Source organism: Plasmodium malariae (assembly GCF_900090045.1).
Source record: "Plasmodium malariae genome assembly, chromosome: 11".
Lineage (NCBI taxonomy): Eukaryota > Apicomplexa > Aconoidasida > Haemosporida > Plasmodiidae > Plasmodium > Plasmodium malariae.
In genome coordinates this window covers 1,875,187-1,898,720 of record NC_041785.1, presented here as the reverse complement: position 1 = coordinate 1,898,720, position 23,534 = coordinate 1,875,187, and the positions used below count along the sequence as shown (strand labels likewise).

Genomic DNA, 23,534 nt, shown 5'->3' with positions numbered 1-23,534 from the left:
ATTTCAGGTTGTTTATGGTGTGGTATATAGTACCATATATGTAAAAAAAAAATATGTGCATGTATGCATACATGCGAGTATTTAATTAAAAAAAAAAAAAGAAAAGGAACAAAAGAAAAGGAACAAAAGAAAAGGAACAAAACAAAAGAAACAAAGCAAAAGAAACAAAGCAAAAGAAACAAAGCAAAAGAAACAAAAAAATAGAATGTAGGCAGGGGAAAATGTGAAATAAAATCAGTTCTACGTTTTTCTAGTGAAAAAGAGGAAATCTTAAATACATGCAATCCACTTTATGACAGCTTAACATGCTCATGTGTACATGTCCAGGAAAAGGTATATCATATATACACTTATGCATATGCGAGTTTCATCGCGATAGATTAACATGTAACGCTATGTAGGGAAAATCGCACACAAGAGCTTTAAAGATAATTTTTTTGTATTTGATTTGTGCCTATTTTGTATTTGATTTGTGCCTATTTTGTATTTGATTTGTGCCTATTTTGTATTTGATTTGTGCCTATTTTGTATTTGATTTGTGCTCATTTTGTATTTGATTTGTGCTCATTTTGTATTTGATTTGTGCTCATTTTGTATTTGATTTGTGCTCATTTTGTATTTGATTTGTGCTCATTTTGTATTTGATTTGTGCTCATTTTGTATTTGATTTGTGCCTATTTTGTATTTATTTTGTGCTCATTTTGTATTTTTTTGAACTTGTTATGCATTTTATTTAACTTGGTCTATTTGTTAAAGATAAAATGTTACGTGTTCCTCATTAATCCGTTTTATCATGCATACATTTACATATGCATTTATTTCTTTTTTTCAATTTTTTTTTGTTTTTTTTTTTTTTTTGTGTATTTTTCTTAACAATATAAAAATAAAACATGGATGTTGAAAGAAAGAAAAATTTTATAAATAAAGATACGAGTGTCTCTAAAGCTAACATAAAGGACATTTTGCAAAATTCAAATTATATTGAGAATTATATAAATTATTCATTACAAGATGATGAAAATAATTTAAACGTTGCCAGTAAAAGAAAAGGCTCGAGTGAACATAAAGTTGGTAGTGGTGAAATAAATACGCAAGTAAGTTTTTGTATATTTACAAAGGGAGAAGAAGTAGATACATATTCCTTCATTCTGCTCTAAAAAAGTATACGACATATGTGTTCTACGTAAGTGATACGTTAGTGATATGTACACCTTTGGAATACACGTACGAGTGTTCATTGCATGTACCGTTCTATCTAACCTACGAGTTAGTCCACATTAATCCTTTTTTTTTTTTTTTTTTTTTTTTTTTTCCTTCTCTAAGCTGAAAAAACTGATTGAGCATTTGTACAGTCTTAAGTTCACATTGGAAAAAGAAAAAAAAAGGCAGAAACGTAAAAAGAAAAATATGTTCAATGATAAAAGCAGAGATGAGGAAAAGAAAAAAGAAAAGGAAAAATGTGTTAATAATCAAATAAACAATATTCAAGTAAAAAATGAACAAGGGCAAATTCACGAAAAAAAAAAAAAAATCTTCAATAGCTGCAAATTAGTTAGAAAATATCTTGAAAGGTATCATGAACATTTACATAGTTGTGATAGTTGCATGGGGGCACTAAGCAAATGTGTAATGAGGTGGACGAAATGTAGTGAACAACAAAATGTTTTACCTTGCTATTTTTCTTTTTCACTTTGCATATCACTTTTTTTTTTTTTTTAATTTAATTTTTTTTTTTTTTTTTCGCTTTAGAGAAAGCTTAGCTGCTAGTTCAGTCCCACACGTTATAAAAAAAAAAAAAAAAAAATAGGCACAAAAAAGAACAGACACATTTATACAAAAATATACGCATATGCATGTATATCTGTGTACATGAATGTGCACATAATATACATAAGCTCACAAAAACAAGAGTACTCAAGTTTGGAAAAAATGTACGCTTCACACCTTCCCCACTGCAGCTAATGAAGACAATCGAAATTTACAAAAACAAAAATGTAGAGGAGAAAAAATGTCAGAATTATATAATTACAAAATACGAAAATGTATTGAGAAATATGAAAAGGAAGCATATCAACGAAATTAGTGAAATCAAAAATAATGTCCTTCAGGATGTTGACTTCTTAATACAGTAAATGAAAAATCGATTATTTTATTTTTTTTATTTTTTTTTTAAATTATAATAGCTATCCAATCAAGAAGAATAAAAAAAATATATATACATATAAATATATATACATATAAATATATATACATATAAATATATATACATATAAATATATATACATATAAATATATATACATATAAATATATATACATATAAATATATATATATATATATATATATATATATACATATAAAAATATACACATATAAATATATATACATATATATATATATACATATAAATATATATACATATAAATATATGCACATATGTAAGTATTTATATGTACGCATATGTGAATGCACCTGCTCTGTTTATTTGCTATTCCCAGAAAATACCGAAATGTGTCACTCGAACTACTACAAATTAGCAAAAAGAAGGAAGTAGAAAAAAGAGAAGAGAAAAAAAGAATTACTGAAATATGTATTAGTGCCTGCAAAAGATTCGAGGAAGATGTGAAGAAAAAGGCAAAGGTTAAAAAGGAGCTCTCTCAATGCATGCATGCATGCGTGTGGATGGGTATATGGGCATGTATGTAACTGTTCCAATATGTGTGGGCGGATATATGTAAAGAATAATTAACAGCTTATATATATATAAGTGTATATATTCACCCTTCCCATCAGGCGTCACTGCAAAGCCATTTATCAGAAATTACTAAGTCGATTAGCGGCATTAAGAAGGAAAAGGAAAATCTAGAAAAAAAATTGTAACGCCTGCACGTTCATATGTAAATATGTGCATATGTACATATATTCACGTACATATTCGTATATATATACATATATTTATACATGTCTTTATACTTCCATTTATACATGTATATATATGGACGTGTACTGCTTCTCTGCGAATGCATTTACAACGTTTCGTTCTGATTTCTTCGTTTTTAGGGTCGAGTTAAATCAAAAAATGGATGAACAGAAACATAAAACTGAAAAAAAAGCATTTGACGTTTTTGAAAATAAAATAAAGGAAGAACGAGCGTTAAATGCAGAACTTAGAAAGAGACTGTCCCTCGAGAGGGAGCAACAAAAAATTCTCATTACAGATCTTTATTCAAAGGTCGAAAGGAGGAAAACGCAAAAAAATAAAACAAGGAAAGACTGAGCAAAATTGAGCAAAACTGAGCAAAACTGAGCAAAACTAAGCAAAACTAAGCAAAACTAAGCAAAACTAAGCAAAACTGAGCAAAATTGAGCAAAACTGAGCAAAACTAAGCAAAAATGTTGCAAAGTAAAAATAGTAAGGCACCTATACAAATTGCATTATTGCAGTTTTACTCATACGCACATTTCCCCGTTTACCAACTTTTCCTTTTTTGCTATAGATTGATATTCAAATCAAGAAATATGAAGAGAGCATTATAATCATTTTTCAAAATTTTCTTCTAAACAACAATATTACCATGGGCATAGGTGAATTGTCAAAGTACATTAAGGAAGCCATGTGCTTACAATATAGGCATGACCACTTAAGCAATGATGTCATAAATGAGGTAATAAATTCGAATCGTTCTAATTTTTAAAGTTAACAAATGGATCGATTGGGTTTTGTGCTTGTTTATTTGTACTTGCTAATATCACGTTAGTCTTGTTCCTGTCTAGTTGCACTTCCGTCGCAAAGGGTTACGTTGTATGTTTCCACCCTTACTTAATATTTCCATTTTTTATGCATATCTTGCCCCTTTAAAATATTTCATATTTCTTCTTAACAGAAAATAGATGAAAACTTGAAGGTGAAATACTCCTTTTCTTCTTAGTGAGCTACCAGGATTAAAATTAATTGCCCTTTGGAGGTTGCATGTATATATATCTATGCATGTATGTATGTGTACATGTATATATACATGTGCATATATGTATGGATAATTTCATATATACGCAATATTTGGCGGCAATTTATTAACATCTTCAATTTTTTGACCATTTGTTTTTCTTAAACAATTACATGTTTGTAAAGTTGGATGAACAGTATAGCTGCATTTTGTTCGCTGTCCTCATTGTACATGTGCACAAACATATATATACATATATACATATATATATATGCAGGTATGTAAGTACGAATGTATGTGCATTTTTTTTTTTTTTTTTAAGTGAGAAAAAATAATTTTACCTTTCAATCATTCCGCTTGTTTGTCCACTTGCACTGCTCTAGGCACAGGTATATGTGAGTGCACACGCTTACGCACATGTTGTGCTTTTTTTTTTTTTTTTATTTTTATTTTTTAATATATTAACTTCGCTTCATATACTCGCATGCACACACCTGCCTATGCTTGCTTCTTTTCAAGCATGGTCGGATTTGCACATCCCGACAAGAAACTAGCGAAGATTAAAATTAAAAATGCGTAGGCAGTTAAAATGAGTATATCCAATATGAGGGGGTATAACAAGGGTCGAAAAAGGATGTTAAAGAGACCCATCAAAATATTGCAAAATAAAAAAACGATAAGACTGTTTTGATTTATTTTGTCTAATATGTATATTCGTATATTTACTGCTAGGATGAATTCTACTAAGTAACTCAAGGACAGAGAAAATAAGCTGATCGATGATATGATAAAAATGTAATTAGCGTTACATAAAATTCTTACGCTATAATTTCCAAATGAATTTAAAATAAAGTGAAGACAATAAAATATAAAAGATAGGAAAAATAGTTTCACATTAACATAGGCATAATAAAACTTATGCTTGAATCTTTGAATATACTTCTGAAGAGATATACACACCGGAATGCAGTGATTATAGTAGTAAATAAATGTTCTACATTTCACTCGTCTCTTTTTTGAGTTTCCCTTATTGTAAGCTTCATCTTTGAAGAACATCCCCTCTGCTGCTTCACCCCTCTTTGCTGCTTCACCCCTCTTTGCTGCTTCACCCCTCTTTGCTGCTTCACCCCTCTTTGCTGCTTCACCCCTCTCTTGCTGCTTCACCCCTCTCTGCTGCTTTTCTCATGATAAATACGTGCCAAAGAGAAACAGAGAACAAATACAAGTTAACCGAACCGATGGCATTAAAAATACCTTGCCTGTTTAATGAAAAAAAATTTGTTCTTTTATTCTCTACTAATAAGTAATCATGGATGGTAAAAAATTGTATAAACAATTCATACAAAAAAATCGAAAAACAGCTAAAAAGAAAAATATGGTAAATTTTTTTAATTATAATAAAAACTATATTAGAAATAGTAAAGGTACAAAATAAGGTTAGAAAGAAATTCCAGTGGACACCATATTCCGTTGAACTATAGTGATAACTGAAAACTTTAATAGCTATATACCTAGCAATTCCAAGAAAAAACAAAATAAAATGTTTTAACTCAAATATTCTTTTCTTCTCTTGTATATATTTTAATTTTCTTTTTTTAAAAGTATATGCGCTTGAAGTAATACAAGCACCAATTCCTAAGTCCATCAACGTGTTTCCATAATAAAATGATTTTGCAAAATGTTTTGGAAAAAAAAAAAAGTCGATTCCAAATATGCACAGATAGGTCATACACATGTTCATCAGTCTCATGCTCATTAACGACGTGTTCATTAGCAACATGTACCTACTACCATAGTTTTCCCCATCCACTCCGTTAGAAGTATTGGTAATGGCGGAAGCAGTGTTAGCAGCTGAAGCACTTGCAGTAGTGATAGCAGGATCAGGTCTCACCAATCGAAGCAGTTTCTCCGTACTTGTGTTTACTTCTCTTTTCTTAGAGTGGCATAGGAAAAAAAATACGTAAAAAAAAAGAAAAAGCGCTAATATTTTTATTAAGCTAAGGTAAAAATAAAAAAATATAAATAAAATAGCAGGTACAAACACAATAAATAGTGTCAAAATTATTTCGTATGTTCTTAAAACTGGAAAAGCAATTAATAAACCCTTTTCTACATATATACACAGAGCAAAAAACATTATATATGTGTATATATAATAACTATTTAGTGTTATTGCCCTGCTATGATTCGTTGTTTCTTTCATTATGTTATAGTCTTTTTCATTTAATTTATAAAGACAATTATTAGCAAATAAAGAGGAATAAAACTTTCCACCATTAATATTATTATTATTATTATTATTTCTTTTGTTAATTTTTATTTGTATTAATTTTTCACTTTTCAAATTTTTATAAAATAAGTGTATTATATCCTCTCTCACTTGTACTAACTCCAGTTCGTATTCATTTCTATTACTACTGTAATGTTCCATTATTATATCGTAATTTGCTTCTTGCATTTTTCTAATATCTTTTTTATTCTTTAGTATTATTTCGAAATATGATTTACCCATATCATACAAGTACTCTTCATAATGTAGTGAGTATTTTCCACTCTTCCTTTTATTTCCATAACTGAAGGTGTTCTTATTCCGAGTTACTTTACTTAATTCACTCATATAACACACTGAATCTAACACGTATGTTAAATTGAAGGGACAAACGAGAAGATAAACAATTATATTTAAATTTGTCATTTTTTACTTTTGCTTTATTTTCTCCACTAGACGCTACTCTTCTTTTTTTTTTTTTTTTTTTTGAAGAGAAAAATTATGTTCGCTAAGCGCGCTGTTTCACACCTGGGGTAGCAAAACACCCATAATAAATTTAATTACTGCTTGGGGATACACATATAAACATACGTATGAACATGCATACATATATATATATGTACATACACACGCATGTATGTAACATAGACGCACTATTCCAACTTCGAATGGAAGAGGGGGAGGGTTACTAGTTCACTACTTGTTAACTTCTTCCTCTTGTATAAACAAAATTGATATGTATAAAAAAAAAGGAAGGTGGAGATAAACGTATAGTAGGAAAATAAACAAGTGAGATAATATATATGATAAATAAACAAATGAAATAATATATAAGATTAATAAAAACGAGAACAAATATACAATAACAAAATAAATGAGTTAAAAAAGAAAGCACGCAGAAATATGCATATTGTGCAAAGATACACATGCAGGAATGGTACACAGAAAAAAATTTTACTTGAAGGAAAGGATTGTAGGAAAATATATGATGGGGTGGCATGTGTAAATAAATAAAGATTAACTTCACCAAAAAACAAAAAACATTTTTATTCGATTAAAAACGAAAAAAAAAAAAAAAAAATTCTCATTTCTTGCATTTTTACGAAAAACACATGTAATTAGTAGTTCGTACTTCAGTACATCATAGCTTTATGTAGATGATGAAACCAAAAAAAAAAAAGAAAAAAAGAAAATGAAAGAAAAAGAAAGAAAGAAAAAAAAAGAAAAAAAAATGAAAGAAAATGAAAGAAAAGGAAAGAAAAGGAAAGAAAAGGAAAGAAAAGGAAAGAAAAGGAAAGAAATAGAAAGAAAAAGAAAGAAAAAGAAAGAAAAAACAGAACGAAAGGAATGGAAAGCATTTTTATCTTCTCGCATCCTTTATTCAATTTATCAGCAGTTTTTGTTCGTCCTGTTCAATTCCTCACGTTTAATGCTTGTTCATTTTGTTTTCTGTTATTTAAAAATTTTTTTTTTTTTTTTTTTATTTTAAGCTCATATAACCTTTCATTCATCAGTACATTAATTCGTTAATTCGTTAATTCATTAATATATTAGTGCGTTAATCCATTAATTAGTCCTTTTTTTTTTTTTATTTGTTAAACGCTACTGCCAACAAATATGAGGGGGGCATAGAGTTCAGTGGGAAAAAATATAAAGGTATATAGTCAAATCGCTAAAAAATAAGTCAAAAATATGTACGTAAATGTATATATATGCGTGGAGCATACTTCATTTATGACTTATAACTGTACAAGGAAGCAAAACATAACAGCACATTAAAACTGAAAAACCGTGCTATGTTTTGCTTTATTATATTCATGTTTCTTAATACCTTATACACCCTTCGCAATAACACTTTTTTTTTTTTATTTCCGTAAACGATAAGAGTGAACTGGAAAAAAGAAAAAAAAAAAAAAATAATAATAACAATGAATAATTAGCAAACACTAACAATTAACAACTGTGTACGTTGTATGTTCTGTGCCTGCATACGTATATGCAAACAAGAGGTCGTGAAAAGTTTACACCACTTTTTATATAACATTTTTCTTTTTTTTTCTTTTTTTTTCTTTTTTTTTCTTTTTTTTTCTTTTTTTTTCTTTTTTTTTTCTTTTTTTCCCTTTACCTCTTGGTTTTGGACATTCGGATGAATGACATAATTGCTCAAAAATTTCTACAAAAATAGGACAGAAAATGTATGCCCTTTTGCATATGTATGTAGGAATGCAAACATGCATGTACATCATTTTTTTATAAGTTATTTTATTTAATTATTTATTTATATTTTTATTTTTATTTTAATTTTAATAGTTTTTTTTATTTTGTTTTATTTTTTTCCTAAGTACGTCGAGAAAATAAACATGTTAAATTTACCAGGTGATGTTTGTTCATTTTGTGAATATGCTTTTCGTTTCCATAATGATACAAGTTCTAAATAAAAGGAAAAAAAAAAAAAAAAAAAAAAAAAATTAAAAAAAAGGTATGCAAAAAGGTACGCGAATAGGATATTTTGCTTTTCCTTTTCTATTTTGTTCATGTTTTATTAACTGTTCATAAATGTTTAATTCAACTTAATTCAATTTAATTCTTTTTAATTCAATTTTACGTTTTCGAATGAAAATGATTTGAAATATATCGAAGATTTTTCCTTGTATATGTCCATAATTATTCCTGCAAAAAGTTGGAAGCGCACGCGTATACACTTGGCAATGTGTGTATTATATATATACATATACATACATATATACATACATATATACATATATATATACATATACATACATATATACATACATATAAACATATATATATACATACATATATACATACATATATACATACATATATACATACATATATACATACATATATACATACATATATACATACATATATACAAACATATATACATTACATATAAGCATCACACATGTGCGTTAAGTGTGTTCTTTACATGTACATGTACAGGTATAAATACACAAGCACATTCAAAACCGAGGAAAATATAAAACGAAATCACAGTTGATACGGAGAAAGTAGTAAGTACCTCTATTATATCCGGGGTAGTCTCGTTTTTGCAAATACAAACAAAAAAAGGCCTTGAGAAAAAAAAAAAGAAATGTATATCAATGGGGAATGTGTTTACAAACATGTGCAGTTATTCATGTGCATGTACAAGTCATACATATATAAGCATTTTGGCGTGTGCATATGTCCTTACAATTTCACAGTCTATTTGTGCCCTCTTCGACTTCGCCTTGCAGTTGTTGCAGTTGTCACACACCTTTTCAATTATACCCTAATGGGAAAAAAAAAAAAAAAAATAATAAAATAATAAAATAAATATAATAAATAAAATATTTAATAACATACATACATATGCAAACACACACACACATATATACGTAAATACATATATATATATATACTCATATGGATGCACTTTAATAAATGCATTCCGAAATATTTGCTGAACAAATATATAAATTGTGTGCTAAAACGTATATGCAATAATGCCCGAAAAAACAAATGAACGCGTTAAAATTCACAAAACTTACAACGTCAGTGGTTTCGACACTTTTGAGAATATCCTGACTTGTACATAATTTTTCCTTCAATTTATGTTCATCGTTAATAATTTTTTTAATTACACGATGCACCAAGATATCTGGGTATCTTCTAATTGGTGAAGTAAAATGCGTATATATAAGAAAAGAAAGAGCATAATGATATGTGCTCATATTATTATCTTTTATATATTTATAAGTATGATATTCTGCTCTAACCATTTTTTTTTTAACATAAGCACAAACAATGTCAAATACATTTTTATTTTTATGTCTGAAATATTTTTTTTTTTCATCTAAAAATTTTAAAATATGTCTCAAATCACAAAATTCAAAATTAATTCCATGTTTTTTTAACAATTCAATAATATCAGCAACTTCAATCGCATTACTTAAACTATGTGAACGGAAAACTGAAAAATCTCTATACTTACTAAAATATTGACGAATAGCTACTAATTTATTAGCACTTAACATTAATTCCTCAATCATATAATTTGCAAAAGTATACTGCTTTCTTACTATTCCTATAGGATTACAAGAATTTGATAAAATAAAATTTATCTTATCATTATTAAATAATAGTGAGCCATTTTTTCGCCGTATTTTTCTTGCCCCTTTTGTTATTTTATGCATATGATATAAATTTTTTACGATACTAATCATTTCTTTAATTGTTAAATTATGTTTTGAGTTATTCAAATTTTTAAATATATTCACCAGCCCTTGGATGCTGTTTCTCACGTGATTATCCTGTAATATCTTTTCCTTTACAACTTCGTTTGCTTTCGTTAGCACGCTCTTCTTCTTTGTCTTCTTCTTCCCGCTACTTCTACTACTTCCGCTATTGCTATTCGAGCCGTTCTCAATTTTCAAAATATGGGGGGTCATATTTCTCTTCTTGCACATGACTTGTTCAGAACAATTAAAATCAGCAATGTGTGTCATTTTATCCAACTCAAACTCATCTTTCAAAATATTAGACAAGTTGTCCAAATAACTATTGTCGTTTTTATTGATGCTCTTCTTCACTTTGTTATAAAAATGTAAGCTTAAGAAATTTCTGTAAATGCTATTTTTTTTTTTAATGCATTCCTTCTCACTACCTGAGGAAACAATACCTGCACAAATTCCACTTTTCAGATTTTTATTAGACATAGGAGCATTACTACTACTTCCACGATTTCCTTTGCATGAGAAATTGTCATCTAAGTTATCAACTTGCCCACCTTTTTCTGTACGTTCATCCTTTTCACCACACCCAATGGACTGTTCCCCTTGTTGAGGCATAGGACCAGTAATTGAAAGCATCTCTTGCTTTTTCAATTTGTTAATCCTTCTTTTTAATTTAACATACTTCTTCACAATAAGGTACACCTCTTCATATGTAAACTTCACCTTACTGTTTATTATACTTTCCTTAATAAAAAATGAATTATGATCAATTTTACCTGAACTGTCCATGTAAAAAAATATGGATAAACATAAACGATTATTTGTAGGATCTAAGCTACATAATTCTTCACTTAATATTCTTGAAATCATTGGAAAACATGTGTGAGTTAAGTAAATAGTCATAGCTCTGTTACGGGCATTAATATCTAAAGATGAATTTTCTTTAATAAAAAAAGAAACGTCAGTTATGTGTACACCAATTTCATATAAATTATATTTTTTCCATTTTTCTTCTTTCATTTCGTTTATTATATCATTTACATTAATGTACTCTTTACATTTATTACAAAATAAATCATAATTATTTACTATGTCGTAACCTATATCTTTGTTATAATCCTTTTTAAAAATATGTGCGTATTTGTTTGAAAATTTTTTATTTTTATTGTTTTCTTCTTTTTTTATTATTCCTCTATTTTTTTTCAAATATCTTTCGTAATCTCCGTATGATAAGGTAATTTTTTCGTGGTATGTCTTTCTTCTATCATACCATTCCTCTAACGCACCTGACCTGTTCATGCTGCTGCAATTTGGGGACCCCCTCTTATATTCCACTTGGTCTTCTTCTTCTTCTTCCTCCTCTTCTTCCCTTTGGATAAAATCAAACATATCCTGTTCTTCCTTTTCCCTCTTTCCTTTGTCTGCCTTCCCCCGACTTCTTACCTTTTTATTGTTCCTTTTCCCATTTATACTACTATCTAACTCAATCTGTTCAGAATTATACTCATCGTGTGCAATTTCTTCACATGGATTACCAAAATATTCTGTGTATATTTTCTTCTTCTTTTTATGCATATTTAGCTTAATATTATTATGTTCATTTTTTGTTACTTCCTCTAAAGCGCAAATATCACTCAGATTATTATCTTCATTTTCCTGTACATCAACAGAATTGTTCGATTTGCAGAAAATGTTCTGCTCGTATTTTTCCAAACCGTTCATGTTGTTTCGCCCATGTGCACATGAACTGTTTGTTACTGATATATTTTCTTCAATGGTGGATCTCGCTTTACGCCTTCTCCTTTTTCTGCATCGTTTTTTGGAACTGCTATTATTACCGCTACTACTGCCACTACTACTGCCGCTACTACTGCCGCCATTACTGCCGCTATTACTGCCGCTGTTGCTACCGCTACTGTTCCCCTTTATGCTGTGCACGAAAGACCCATTCCAACAGGAAAATGGAGCAACGCTCCGATGAACGTTTACATTATTTCCCTCCAAGTTTTTTCCATTCCGAGAATTTTTAAAACTTTTTCTTTTAACATCGTCATTTATGTTTACGTTTACATGTACGTTTATGTTACCACTATCGCTATCGCTAATGAAATAGCTCTCCCTCTCACTATCCCCCTTTTTTATGTTTTTTTTTTTTAACCTCCCATTTACTTCCACCTTATCCCTCATAAAATTGTCATACTTAATGCTTTCCATATCCCTTACATACTTGTTCTTTTTTAAATTTTCAAAAAAATTATTACCATCATGATCTTTATCATTGTCACTAACAAATAACGATAAATTTTTTTGCAAAATGGACTCTTCTATATCCCCATTATGAACAATTAAATTATGAACAATTTGTAAGTAATAGCTACAGCTTGTTATTCTTTTCCTACTTATCTTACTAATATTAATAGCATCATCTAAATCTTTTGCTGTTTCTGGGTCTATTGTAAAAATACATTTCTTCGTTAAGTCAGTTCGTTTCTTTATCTCTTCACCTATTATATTATTATATGCATTTTTGTTTTTTAAATCTTTTAAGTACTGGTCTTCTAAAGCATCTTTTAAATTGAACTTTAAATTATGATTTAATAATATTGCATTTTGCATATTATGAAAAATGTCATTCTGTCCTAACATTTCTACAATTTTTCCCTGTGGAAATGATTCATTAGTATTCCACTGAAATACTTTAATATATACTAGCTGGTTAGTTATATCTGTTACATTACACTTTTTTATAAATTCGTGTATATGTTCATTTAATACCTTTATTAAAGGGATATTTTTTTTAAATGGAATAGCTATGTTATATTTCTGATTTTTTATTTTATCTCTGATAATGCATACGTACTGTATGTTTGACCCGTGGTGCTCCTCGATATACACTACCTTGCCTTCATGCTCATCCTCACTCTTATCATTGCAGTTATCGTTTCTATAACCATCCCGCTCATCATCCATTTCACTATCCCTATTAATATCACTCCCATCTTCTTTATCTTTTCTTCTTTTCAATTTTATAACAACTGAATCTCCATCAATAGCTCTGTTCATATCCCTCTTAGACCTTATATGTATTTTCTCATTGTTGTGAAGGACGAAGCCATAGTCGTATTTTCTTACGTTTAGGATACCCTGAGGGGGTGAAGAGCAATTTTTATGAATAAATAGATGCACATATGTACAAGCACATTTATATAAATATATATGTATGTTGGTATAAATACACGCACACGCATGTATATGTGTAGAGACAACACTCACATATATTTATATCTATATATCTATCTATCTATCTATCTATATATATATATATATATATATATATATATATACATACATACGTATGTAATGTTCATTACAGCCACTGGGCCAATAATTTCTATTTTCGCTTACTCGAATGTACTTTTTTTTAATGATTCCCTTAATTGCTTCCTCTTGGGTTATGTACTCTTCATATATACTTTTTTTTCTTGTTTTTTTTTGTTTCTGATTTTCATTAAATGATGCATCAATAAAATTGTAATCATTATTTTGATCTATACTGGCACTACTAGTCTTGTTCGTATCATGCTCTCTTGATGCACTGTAATCTTTGCTTTTCTTTCTTCTCTTTTTCTTCTTTTTCTTTTTTTTTTTTTTTTCATTCTGTTCACTATTTTTGCTCTCATTTTTTTCCATTTTTTTCGCATTTTTCTCCTCCTTTTTACTCTCACTTTTTTCCCCCTTCTGATGCTGCTTCTTCTGCGTCTTCTGCTTCTTCTGCATCTTCTGCTTCTTCTGCTTCTTCTGCTTCTTCTGCTTCTCCTGCTTCTCCTCCGGCTTCCGCTCTTCCTGTAGCTCCTTGTGATTCCACTCCTGCGTCTTCCTCCTATTCTTCCTATTCTTTTCCTTCATTTCCTCCCTTTTTTTCTTTTTCACCTTCTCCTGTGTGTCTTGCACTCTACCCGTCTGCTGAACATTTTGGTCGATGTGAATATTCTTTACAACATTAGAAAATTGTTCATTTAAATCGTATATAGCATTATAAAGATTATAGTTGTAAACTACACTATCGGCACTGTCCGTCAAGTTATCGCTCTGCTGTTTCTCCTCATCATAAGTGCATAATACTAAATCATGTTTATTTTGGGGGGTGTTTTTTGAGCTTTTTCCTTCTTTGTCCTGTATTACATTATTGTCAACGTTGTCCACTTCTTTGTTCTGCACTTCTTTGTTCTTTTTCTTTTTTTTAATTCCTTTACTTGGTATGTTCTCTTTACTTTCTATGCTGTCCATACTTGGTATGTTCTCCTTACTTTCTATGCTGTCCATACTTGGTATGTTCTCCTTACTTTCTATGCTGTCCATACTTGGTATGTTCTACTTTCTATGCTGTCCATACTTGTTCTCCTTACTTTCTATGCTGTCCATACTTGGTATGCTCTCCTTACTTTTTATGCTGTCCATACTTGGTATGTTCTCCTTACTTTCTATGCTGTCCATACTTGGTATGCTCTCCTTACTTTTTATGCTGTCCATACTTGGTATGCTCTCCTTACTTTTTTTTTTTTTTTTTCTTTTTCTCTTCTTTCTCTTACTTTTTTGTACATTTCCGCTGCTTTCCCTATCGCCGATTGTACGGACGGAAGTCGTGGTAGTATTCCTACTACTTGTTTTATTATGATTACTATCATTACTTATTTGTTGCTTTGACTCTTTGCTCTTCCTATCTAATTTTTGATCGTACCTTAAGCTACTCCTTGCCTTTACAGCTTTAAAATTTTCACTTCTTTCATCATTGCAAAGTTTATCTAAGCTAGTGGGAAAGGAATTCTTTAATTCCATCTTTTCATTTACAAGTGAGTTAGTTATCCAATTCTCCCTCTTTTCCTTTGTAACACTACTTTGTTGTTCCATTTTAGCACAATAAGTCATATACTCTTGAAAATAATTTTTTCTTGTTTTGTTCTTTTTTTTTATATAAGTAGACACATCGGATTGTTCACTCCGTTCCTTTGGTATGCCCTCTCTCTTAATGTGTTCCTTTGTGTGTGCATTAGTATCCCCCTTAACGTCTCCTTTGATATCTCTTTTAATATCCCCCTTATTTGTCTCTGAAGATACTATTTTTTTAATGTCTATACTTTCCTTAGCTTTGTTCATAAAAAAATTAAAATAATTTATAAAACTGTTTTCTTTCAATGATTCTTTCTTTTCTGGTAACTTCTTCTTTACACATTCATTCTCCTCAATTTTGTGTTTAAACATTGTTAATGCATCTCCCCATCTCTTTGCATTAGCATTATCTATGTTCACATGTTCAAGGGTATTTTCGTTCCTCTGGTTCAAAGGATACCTTGTTACAAATTCGTCCTTAATAGATGCACCATTCTTCTTCGATTTTATTTTCTCTTCACAACTGCGGCTAATACCACTACTCTGTCCGTCCGTCTTCTCACCCCTCTCAGTGCCGCTTAACAAACTCCTTAGACATCCTTCATCCTTCATCGGTACGCTTTTCCCATTTTCTAGTAGCACAAAACAATTTTCATCATTATTCGTAAAATCGTAACTATTAAAGCTTCGTGAGTGTATGTCTTGTACACGTTCCTGACTAACGACTTCTTCACTATCCTTCATCATAGCAATTAGTTTATCCATTTCATTATTTAGACAATTTAAATTTATTATCCTTTTCTTATTATAATTTCCACTATTGTTGTTGTTCTTCTTCTTATCAGAAAGGAAATTCATGTTTAACAATTTTATGAACGTGAAAACTTTTTTTTTCAGTCTATATACTTCTTCACTTGGACTAATCAATTTATTGTCCTTTTCACTGCTTACAGTAGCAGATAAATGCAATGTCTCCTCAGAGGCGGGTTCAATTCCCTCTATGTGCATCCTATTTTTTTGCTTAATCCAGCTACTGCCATTGCGAGGAATGCTGCTAATGTTACTGCTAATATTGCTGCTAATTTTATTAGAGGCCACTAAAAATGCATTATCTAGGCTCGTGGGTGGATGAGACGGGGGAGGTGCCTGTCCCGGGATACCACTAACCTTGTGGTTTTGATTAGATGTCATATTCATTTTAGAGTTTCCTTGAGTCTCATATGATGTAATTTTACTTACATTCAATTGCATCTGAAATAAATTTTTTTGCATCATTTCGTTTTCTTCTCTAAGCATTTTAATATCATTTCTTACTAATTCGAGCGTCTCTCTTAGACTGTTTATTACCATGTCTCTCTTGCTCATTTCCATGTTTACTAAATTTAACACATTCGAAATGTTTGTGCTGTCAGAAGCTACACTTTTCACTTCAAATGCGGATTTGCCAATACTCATATCTGTTAAAGGATCTTTTGCCTTTAATTCATTTTTACTACTTGATGACGCTTCATTGGTGTTTCTTTGCTGCTCCTTCTGCTTCTGGTTTGCCTTGTTATACTCCCCTGTGTTCGTTCCTACCGCTTTTGCCTTCGTTTCACTCACCTCTTTTATTTTCTGTCCCATTTTTTTTGCCTTTTTTTCGCCTACATCTCTACCTTTTGTACTCTCTATACCTACCTCTTTTTCATTCTCTTTTACTTGGTCTTTTACTTGGTCTTTTACTTGGTCTTTTACTTGGTCTTTTACTTTGTCTTTTACTTTGTCTTTTACTTTGTCTTTTACTTTGTCTTTTACTTTATCTTTTACTTTATCTTTTACTTTATCTTTTACTTTATCTTTTACTTTCTTTTTTATTTTGTCTTTTACTTGGTCTTTTACTTTGTCTTTTACCTGGTCTTTTACTTTGTCTTTTACTTTCTCTTCAGCCATTTTCCTCCCTTTTGTTCGTTCTTCGTTTACCTCTTTTACTTCTTGTTCTTCTATTCCTTCCTCTTTTACCTTCGCTACGCCTGTTTCTCTACCTCCCGCTTTATTTTTGCCATCATCATCATTATTATTATTATTATTATTATTATTATTATTATTATTATTATTATTATTATTATTATTACTATTGCTATTACTATTACTATTACTATTACTATTATTCTTTTTTTTTTTTTTCTTTTCTTTATTCTTCTTATTTTTAGGAGCCTGTTGCTCCTCGTCCCTTATTTCCTCCACACCCTCTGCTTCGTTCCCTGCATTATTGCCTTCTGTGTTTGCTGCTTTTTTCGCTGCTGCTTCCCTTTTTTTGAGTAAACTATCCCTAACATATTCAAGAATACCTTTATATTTTTTGTAATTTTTGGAGTTCTTATTCGCTCTCTTTAGTAGATATAAGCATAAGAAACCCACACAATGTAAGTATTCCTCTTCTGTTATTGTCAATTCTTTGTAAAAACTTGAAATGTAAAGATATATAGGGTTCTTTTTAAATATATGAGCTAGCAAACGTTTAAACTTTCTTATTTTTTGCTTTGGAAAAAGATAGTTTTTAAAAGATTGAATTTTTTTATTACTAACCAACGTATTGTTTATATTATTCACATCAACATTCCTTACTAACAATACTTGTATATGTCGAAAATTTATATCACATATTGTTTTTTTAACTAAAATTTTTTTTATTTTTAAACTAGCATATTGTACTGTTCCTTTTTCAAAATATAGTTTTACAATATTTATTATTTTTTTTTGTGTTATAATAATGTTTATAATTTTTAGTATTAATTCATCTTCTTCTTTATTTTCCACTGGAAATTCCTTTCCTTGTTCACAAGGCTCTTTTAAAGTACAGCTATCCTCCTTTCCTACCAAGTCCTTGTCATCTTTATCCCTTGCCATTTTGTTCATACATTTCTCGCTATTCTGTTTAGCGGTGATAATAGCAGAGTTGTGGACGTCTCCGTCCTTTTTTGACCCCTTTTTTAGTCCCTCTTTTGCTGCACTTTTCCCTTCATACGCTTTGTACTCGTGCGCTTTGTACTCGTCCACTTTATTGTTACCCACTTTGTCCTTATCCACCTCCTCCTCATCTATAACATCATCATTGTCGCCTTCATGTGCATGTCTTTCGTAGCAACTCGGAGGATTACTCATGCTACGTCTTCCGCCATCCCCTGCACCATGCTTTGTAAGTTCATTTGACGAACTCCTATTAAGTGCATCCACCTCCTTGCTCTTCATAAAATACTGCGTTGTTTTAGATCCATTTTGCATTTGCATTAATATTTTCTCTTCCCTTTTGTATATTAAAGCAATATCCTGTTTATAATGAACACAAGAAAATTCTTTAAATCTTTCTCTTTTTCTTTTGCTTCTTACTTTTTCATGTAATTTATTCTTTTTATTTTCATTCATGCTCCTACGGGCATTGTTTCTCACTCTTTATCAAATTCAATTTTTGCAAAAAATTACAAAAAAATTGCAAAAAATTACAAAAAAGTTGCAAAAAATTACAAAAAAGTTGCAAAAAATTACAAAAAAGTTGCAAAAAATTGCAAAAAAACAGCAAAGAAATATATACACAAAAATGACGCGCAAAGATAGAAAACGACGAGAAATTTTTGAAAAAATCGTGGAAAAGTTGAAAAAAAATGACAAGAAAATTAATAAAGGAAGGAGAGAAAAAAAAAAAGAAAAAGTTGACTAGTTTTTATTATGATATGATTAATACATAAGGTATGGTGTTCACTTTAGGCAACTCCTATAATACTCCTGAATTATGGTTTTTCACTAAGATTTGCATAAATCGTAGGATATTGGGTTATATATTTACGAAAATGTATACAGTCCTTTAAAAACATTATATGTTACAAAAATAACGATATAAATCATTGTTTACATAATTCTTGGGGGGTATGACAAATATCATAAATGACTACACAATAATATGTCAATGAACAATCTTTTATGTGTTTCTTTTTTTCTCTCTTTTTTTTTTTTTTTTTCCCTCACAAACGTACGATAACACATACACGTGTACGAATATACATAGAGAAATATAACATACGTACAAACGTACGGGTAACACGTACATACAAACAAACAAAAATATGTACAAGCATATGTACATAAATTTCACGTACATACAAAATATACGAAAAAACGTACATTCGTTGAACTATTTTTTTTTTTTTTTTTTTCTAGCCATTTTCTCTTTCATATTATTTCGACACTTCAATGTACATAATATTTCACCATCTTGGTGTACATGCCCCCACTACTCTTCATATTTTAGCGTTTTAGCGTTTTAGTATTTTTTTTTTTTTTTTTTTTTTTGTTTTTCAAATGTTGAGTATAGAGGAATGATGAATAAACATACATGATGATTATATAAGGCAAAAAGTTCTTTTTTTTATTTTTTACATTTTATTTTTTACATTTTATTTTTTACATTTTACTTTTTACATTTTACTTTTTACATTTTACTTTTTACATTTTACTTTTTACATTTTATTTTTTACATTTATATTCTTTACATTTATATTTTTTACATTTTATTTTTTACATTTATATTTTTTACATTTTATTTTTTACATTTATATTTTTTACTTTTTCGTTGATTTATTTTTTTCCATTTTAAGCTTTGAATTGGTTTAACAAAATTTTGAGTTTTACCTCTTTTTATTGTTTATGTAGGAAGTTCAAGTTTCTCCTCAAAGTTTGCGCCGGCATACAGAAGATACTCATATAGATAACCCCTATATATTGTACGTGCGTACCATACGCATGTAACACGTGCATGTATTCCCATGTATGTATGTACTCATTCGCGTACTTACATACTTAGGAACTAACGCATGTTTATAATCCTTATGTTCATATAAAATGTAATTTTAGTTTTTCCCTTAAGTGCGATTTTTCCCCCCTTAAAACAAACAAATTAATTTCCTGTTGTTTCTCATATTATGCATTCAAACTACAAAATGTTATGCATACGTACGTGCATATGTAAATATGTGCATATGTAAATTTGTGCATATGTAAATATATATATGAATATACTTATACATATACATATAAATAATATATAAAGATATGCGTTCGTACATATTTCAAAACAATGTTATAGATCGGACTCAAAAATAATTACTGCACTCCGAGTATGTTCAAACGTAAACGAGAAAAAATTTCTTCTATTTTATCGTACTCTTTAACTTTTACCAGTTTTTCCCCCACGTTTGGACCCAAAAATAAGAAAATGCGTGCTATAAAATGGGAAAAATATACGAAAAAACATGTGCAAAAAAATGGGCAAAAATGAAAAAAATTATATATAAAAATGTGCAAAAAATAAGCAAAAAATACGCAAAAAATAAGCAAAAAATACTCAAAAAATACGCAAAAAATATGCAAAAAATATACAAAAAATACGCAAAAAATATGCAAATAAATTGGAGTAAGACTTAATCTATAACAACTAAAATTTGTTCTCCTTTTTGTTTCTTCTCGTGTAGTGCCTTTTCTTTGGAGCCAACAACTATGAAAAAATTGTATCATTCGTCTCTACCTATACACATAACTTACACACATGTGCATGCTTATATACTTATATGCACAACTTCACACATGTCGAACGAAAATATGTTAACTCCTTGAAAACGCAAATGCGTCATTGAATCATTGAAAAAAAGAAAATAAGGTCGTAATATCAAGTCATATATAAAGCTATGAAAAAAGGTGTGAAATATATTCGAACATTTTGTTTGATTTATATTCACATAATTACGTGGAATTCAGAAAATTACGGCGTTACGATTGGATACAGCAAAAAAAAGAAATTAAAAAAAATTAAAATAAAAAAAAATAAAAAAAAATAAAATAAAAAAATAAAAAGTAAAATAATAGAAAGTAAAACAATAAAAAGTAAAACAATAAAAAGTAAAAAAAATAAAAGGTAAAAAAATAAAAAGTATAAAAATAAAAGGCAAAAAAATAAATAAAATGAAATATACATAAGCTTATAAATGTACACATACATACACATTTGTTTTCATTTTCCCTCACTATTTAAAAAAATAAATAAAAAAAGCAGGGAAGAAGAAAAAAATAGTTATTGTCATATGAGCATTTCTTTTGCTTTTGCTTTTGATTTTTTGCTTATTAGAACTGCACTTTAAGGAAACAGTGTGAACATTGAGTCAAGTTCTTTACATATTTATAAATATATGCATAGGAGTACAAGTGTGTGAGTGCGATCCATATGTTCGTATTCCCCCTCGTTTTAAAAAAAAAAAAATTATTTATAATTTTTTTTTTTTTTCTTTTCCTTTTGTGAAATGCAATAAAAAATACAAGGTCTGTATGAAATTTGCTCAAGGGAACCAACGGGGAGAGTGGATAAACATAATAAATTAAGTTTTACATTCTTATTCTTCGTCCCTTTTTATTTTACATAATTTAAGTGTAATTTAATTTTTTCCAAAAGTTTTTTAAATCGTTTTGAAGTTTTTTTTTTGTTTTTTTGTTCTATTTTTTTTTTGTTTTTTTGTTCTATTTTTTTTTTTTGTTTTTCTGTTCTTTTTTTTTTTTTTTTGTTTTTCTATTCTATTTTTTGTTTTTTTGTTTTTTCACATGCTCTTCCTAATTATGCAGTGTGAGAAGTGTAGTCTACTAGTGAACTTATTTCTTTAGCACAAATGACAACTAAACTTTTTTAAGCAGCTCATTATTTGAATATTACAGGATGATAACGTACTATCGTTTAAGTAGTTTGTTCGTAAATCCTTTGGCTAACGAGACGATTGTACAATTGGACAACTGTGCAAAAGGACAATTGGACAGTTGGTTCATTTGACTGTTAATTCGTTTATTCGTTGACTTAACCTGTTAATTTGTGGAGTTTTCTTTTTTTTTTTTTTTTTTTATTTTAATTTAATTTTTGTTTTTTCAATATTATCATCTAGCATAGTGTCATATGCCTAAGCGCACATTTGTGATTTCATTTGATATCACTTTGTTTGCGCCTTTCCTTTGCTCTTCTTTTTTTCCCTCCATTTTATTTTCTTATTGTATTTATTTTATTTCACTCCTATTATTTTGCTTTACTCATTTGTTTTATTTCGTTTGTTTTTTTCATTTACTTTTATTTCATTTATTTTTGTTCATTTTTATTTTTTCATTATGGTTAACCAAAAAGCATAAATACATTCCTGGCTTCGTTTTTATTTTTTTTTTTATTTATTATTTTTATTTTTTTTCCTTTCCCTTTTTTATTTAAATTTGCTTTTATTCGCAATTTTTTTTTTTTTTTTCATTATTGAAGTATTTATTGATTACTCTTTGTCTACTTTCTCATTTTAATATTATTTTTTTTTTTTTTCGTTTGTTTGTTTGTGAAGTCATTGGTAAGTAAAAGAAATATATATATTTTTTTTTTTTTTTTTTTTTTTCTTGTAAATCCATACTTAGGACTTCTTAACTATTAGTTATTATTTAAAATTTCGAATGAGCAATCTCATCAGAGTGATATGCAAAGTTTGAACATTCGAGAACGTACATATACAATATAAAGAGTGTGTAAATGATTGCACACGTAAGGAATACATGCTCATGCTCTCTCTTGTATTGAATACATACATGCACTGAAATGAGTGCTAATTATTCGGACTTGCGTAATAAGATCGTAAATACTCTCAACATTTTTTTTTTTTTCTTTCTTTTTTTTTTTTTTTTTTTTTTTTTTTTTTGCTTAAATAGAGTTGACACCATGTGTTGTATTTACACACACTTCTAAAATGTAAACACGCACCCGCGTATCGTCCTCATATCAACGAAATATAAGTAACGCACATTGAGAGAAAAAGTGTACACACATAAACGCATAAGCATATATATATATATATATATATATAGTTAACTTATATACGTACATACATATATACATGTACATTTTTTTCCTCTTTCTTTTTCTTTGTTTTTTTATTCCTTTCCTGTGTTAGGGGTAAATTACTCCCATTTGCTTTATGCTCAAACGTCCGTTTAAATCAACTAAGCTCTTGTCAGATATAATCCCTTGTCAAGCTTAGGTTCAAGTGTGTACCGTATATACATGCATACATACATACATACAAATATACATACATACAAACATACATACATACATACATACATACAAACATACATACAAGCATACATACATACATACAAA

General features: G+C 29.0%; 2 protein-coding genes and 1 pseudogene across 2 annotated transcripts, besides 1 other annotated feature; 1 reads left to right on the top strand and 2 right to left on the bottom strand.

Moving 5' to 3' along the window:
* Positions 1 to 890: 890 nt before the first annotated feature.
* On the top strand, positions 891 to 3,694 carry PmUG01_11048000 (conserved Plasmodium protein, unknown function; the record flags this gene model as incomplete). Its single annotated transcript, XM_029006146.1, has 8 exons — positions 891 to 1,094; positions 1,324 to 1,571; positions 1,750 to 1,780; positions 1,959 to 2,128; positions 2,498 to 2,639; positions 2,793 to 2,875; positions 3,060 to 3,231; positions 3,497 to 3,694. 8 exons carry the CDS (start codon positions 891 to 893, stop codon positions 3,692 to 3,694), a joined length of 1,248 nt encoding a protein of 415 aa, XP_028862664.1.
* A 747-nt stretch (positions 3,695 to 4,441) lies between these two features.
* Positions 4,442 to 6,638, bottom strand: GWT1 (GPI-anchored wall transfer protein 1, putative; the record flags this gene model as incomplete). Its single annotated transcript, XM_029006145.1, is given in 2 exon segments — positions 4,442 to 5,080; positions 5,094 to 6,638. 2 exon segments carry the CDS (start codon positions 6,636 to 6,638, stop codon positions 4,442 to 4,444), a joined length of 2,184 nt encoding a protein of 727 aa, XP_028862663.1.
* Positions 6,639 to 7,800: 1,162 nt separating this feature from the next.
* On the bottom strand, positions 7,801 to 18,742 carry PmUG01_11047800 (annotated as a pseudogene).
* Positions 7,801 to 18,742: a sequence feature (ribonuclease, putative).
* Positions 18,743 to 23,534: the final 4,792 nt, after the last annotated feature.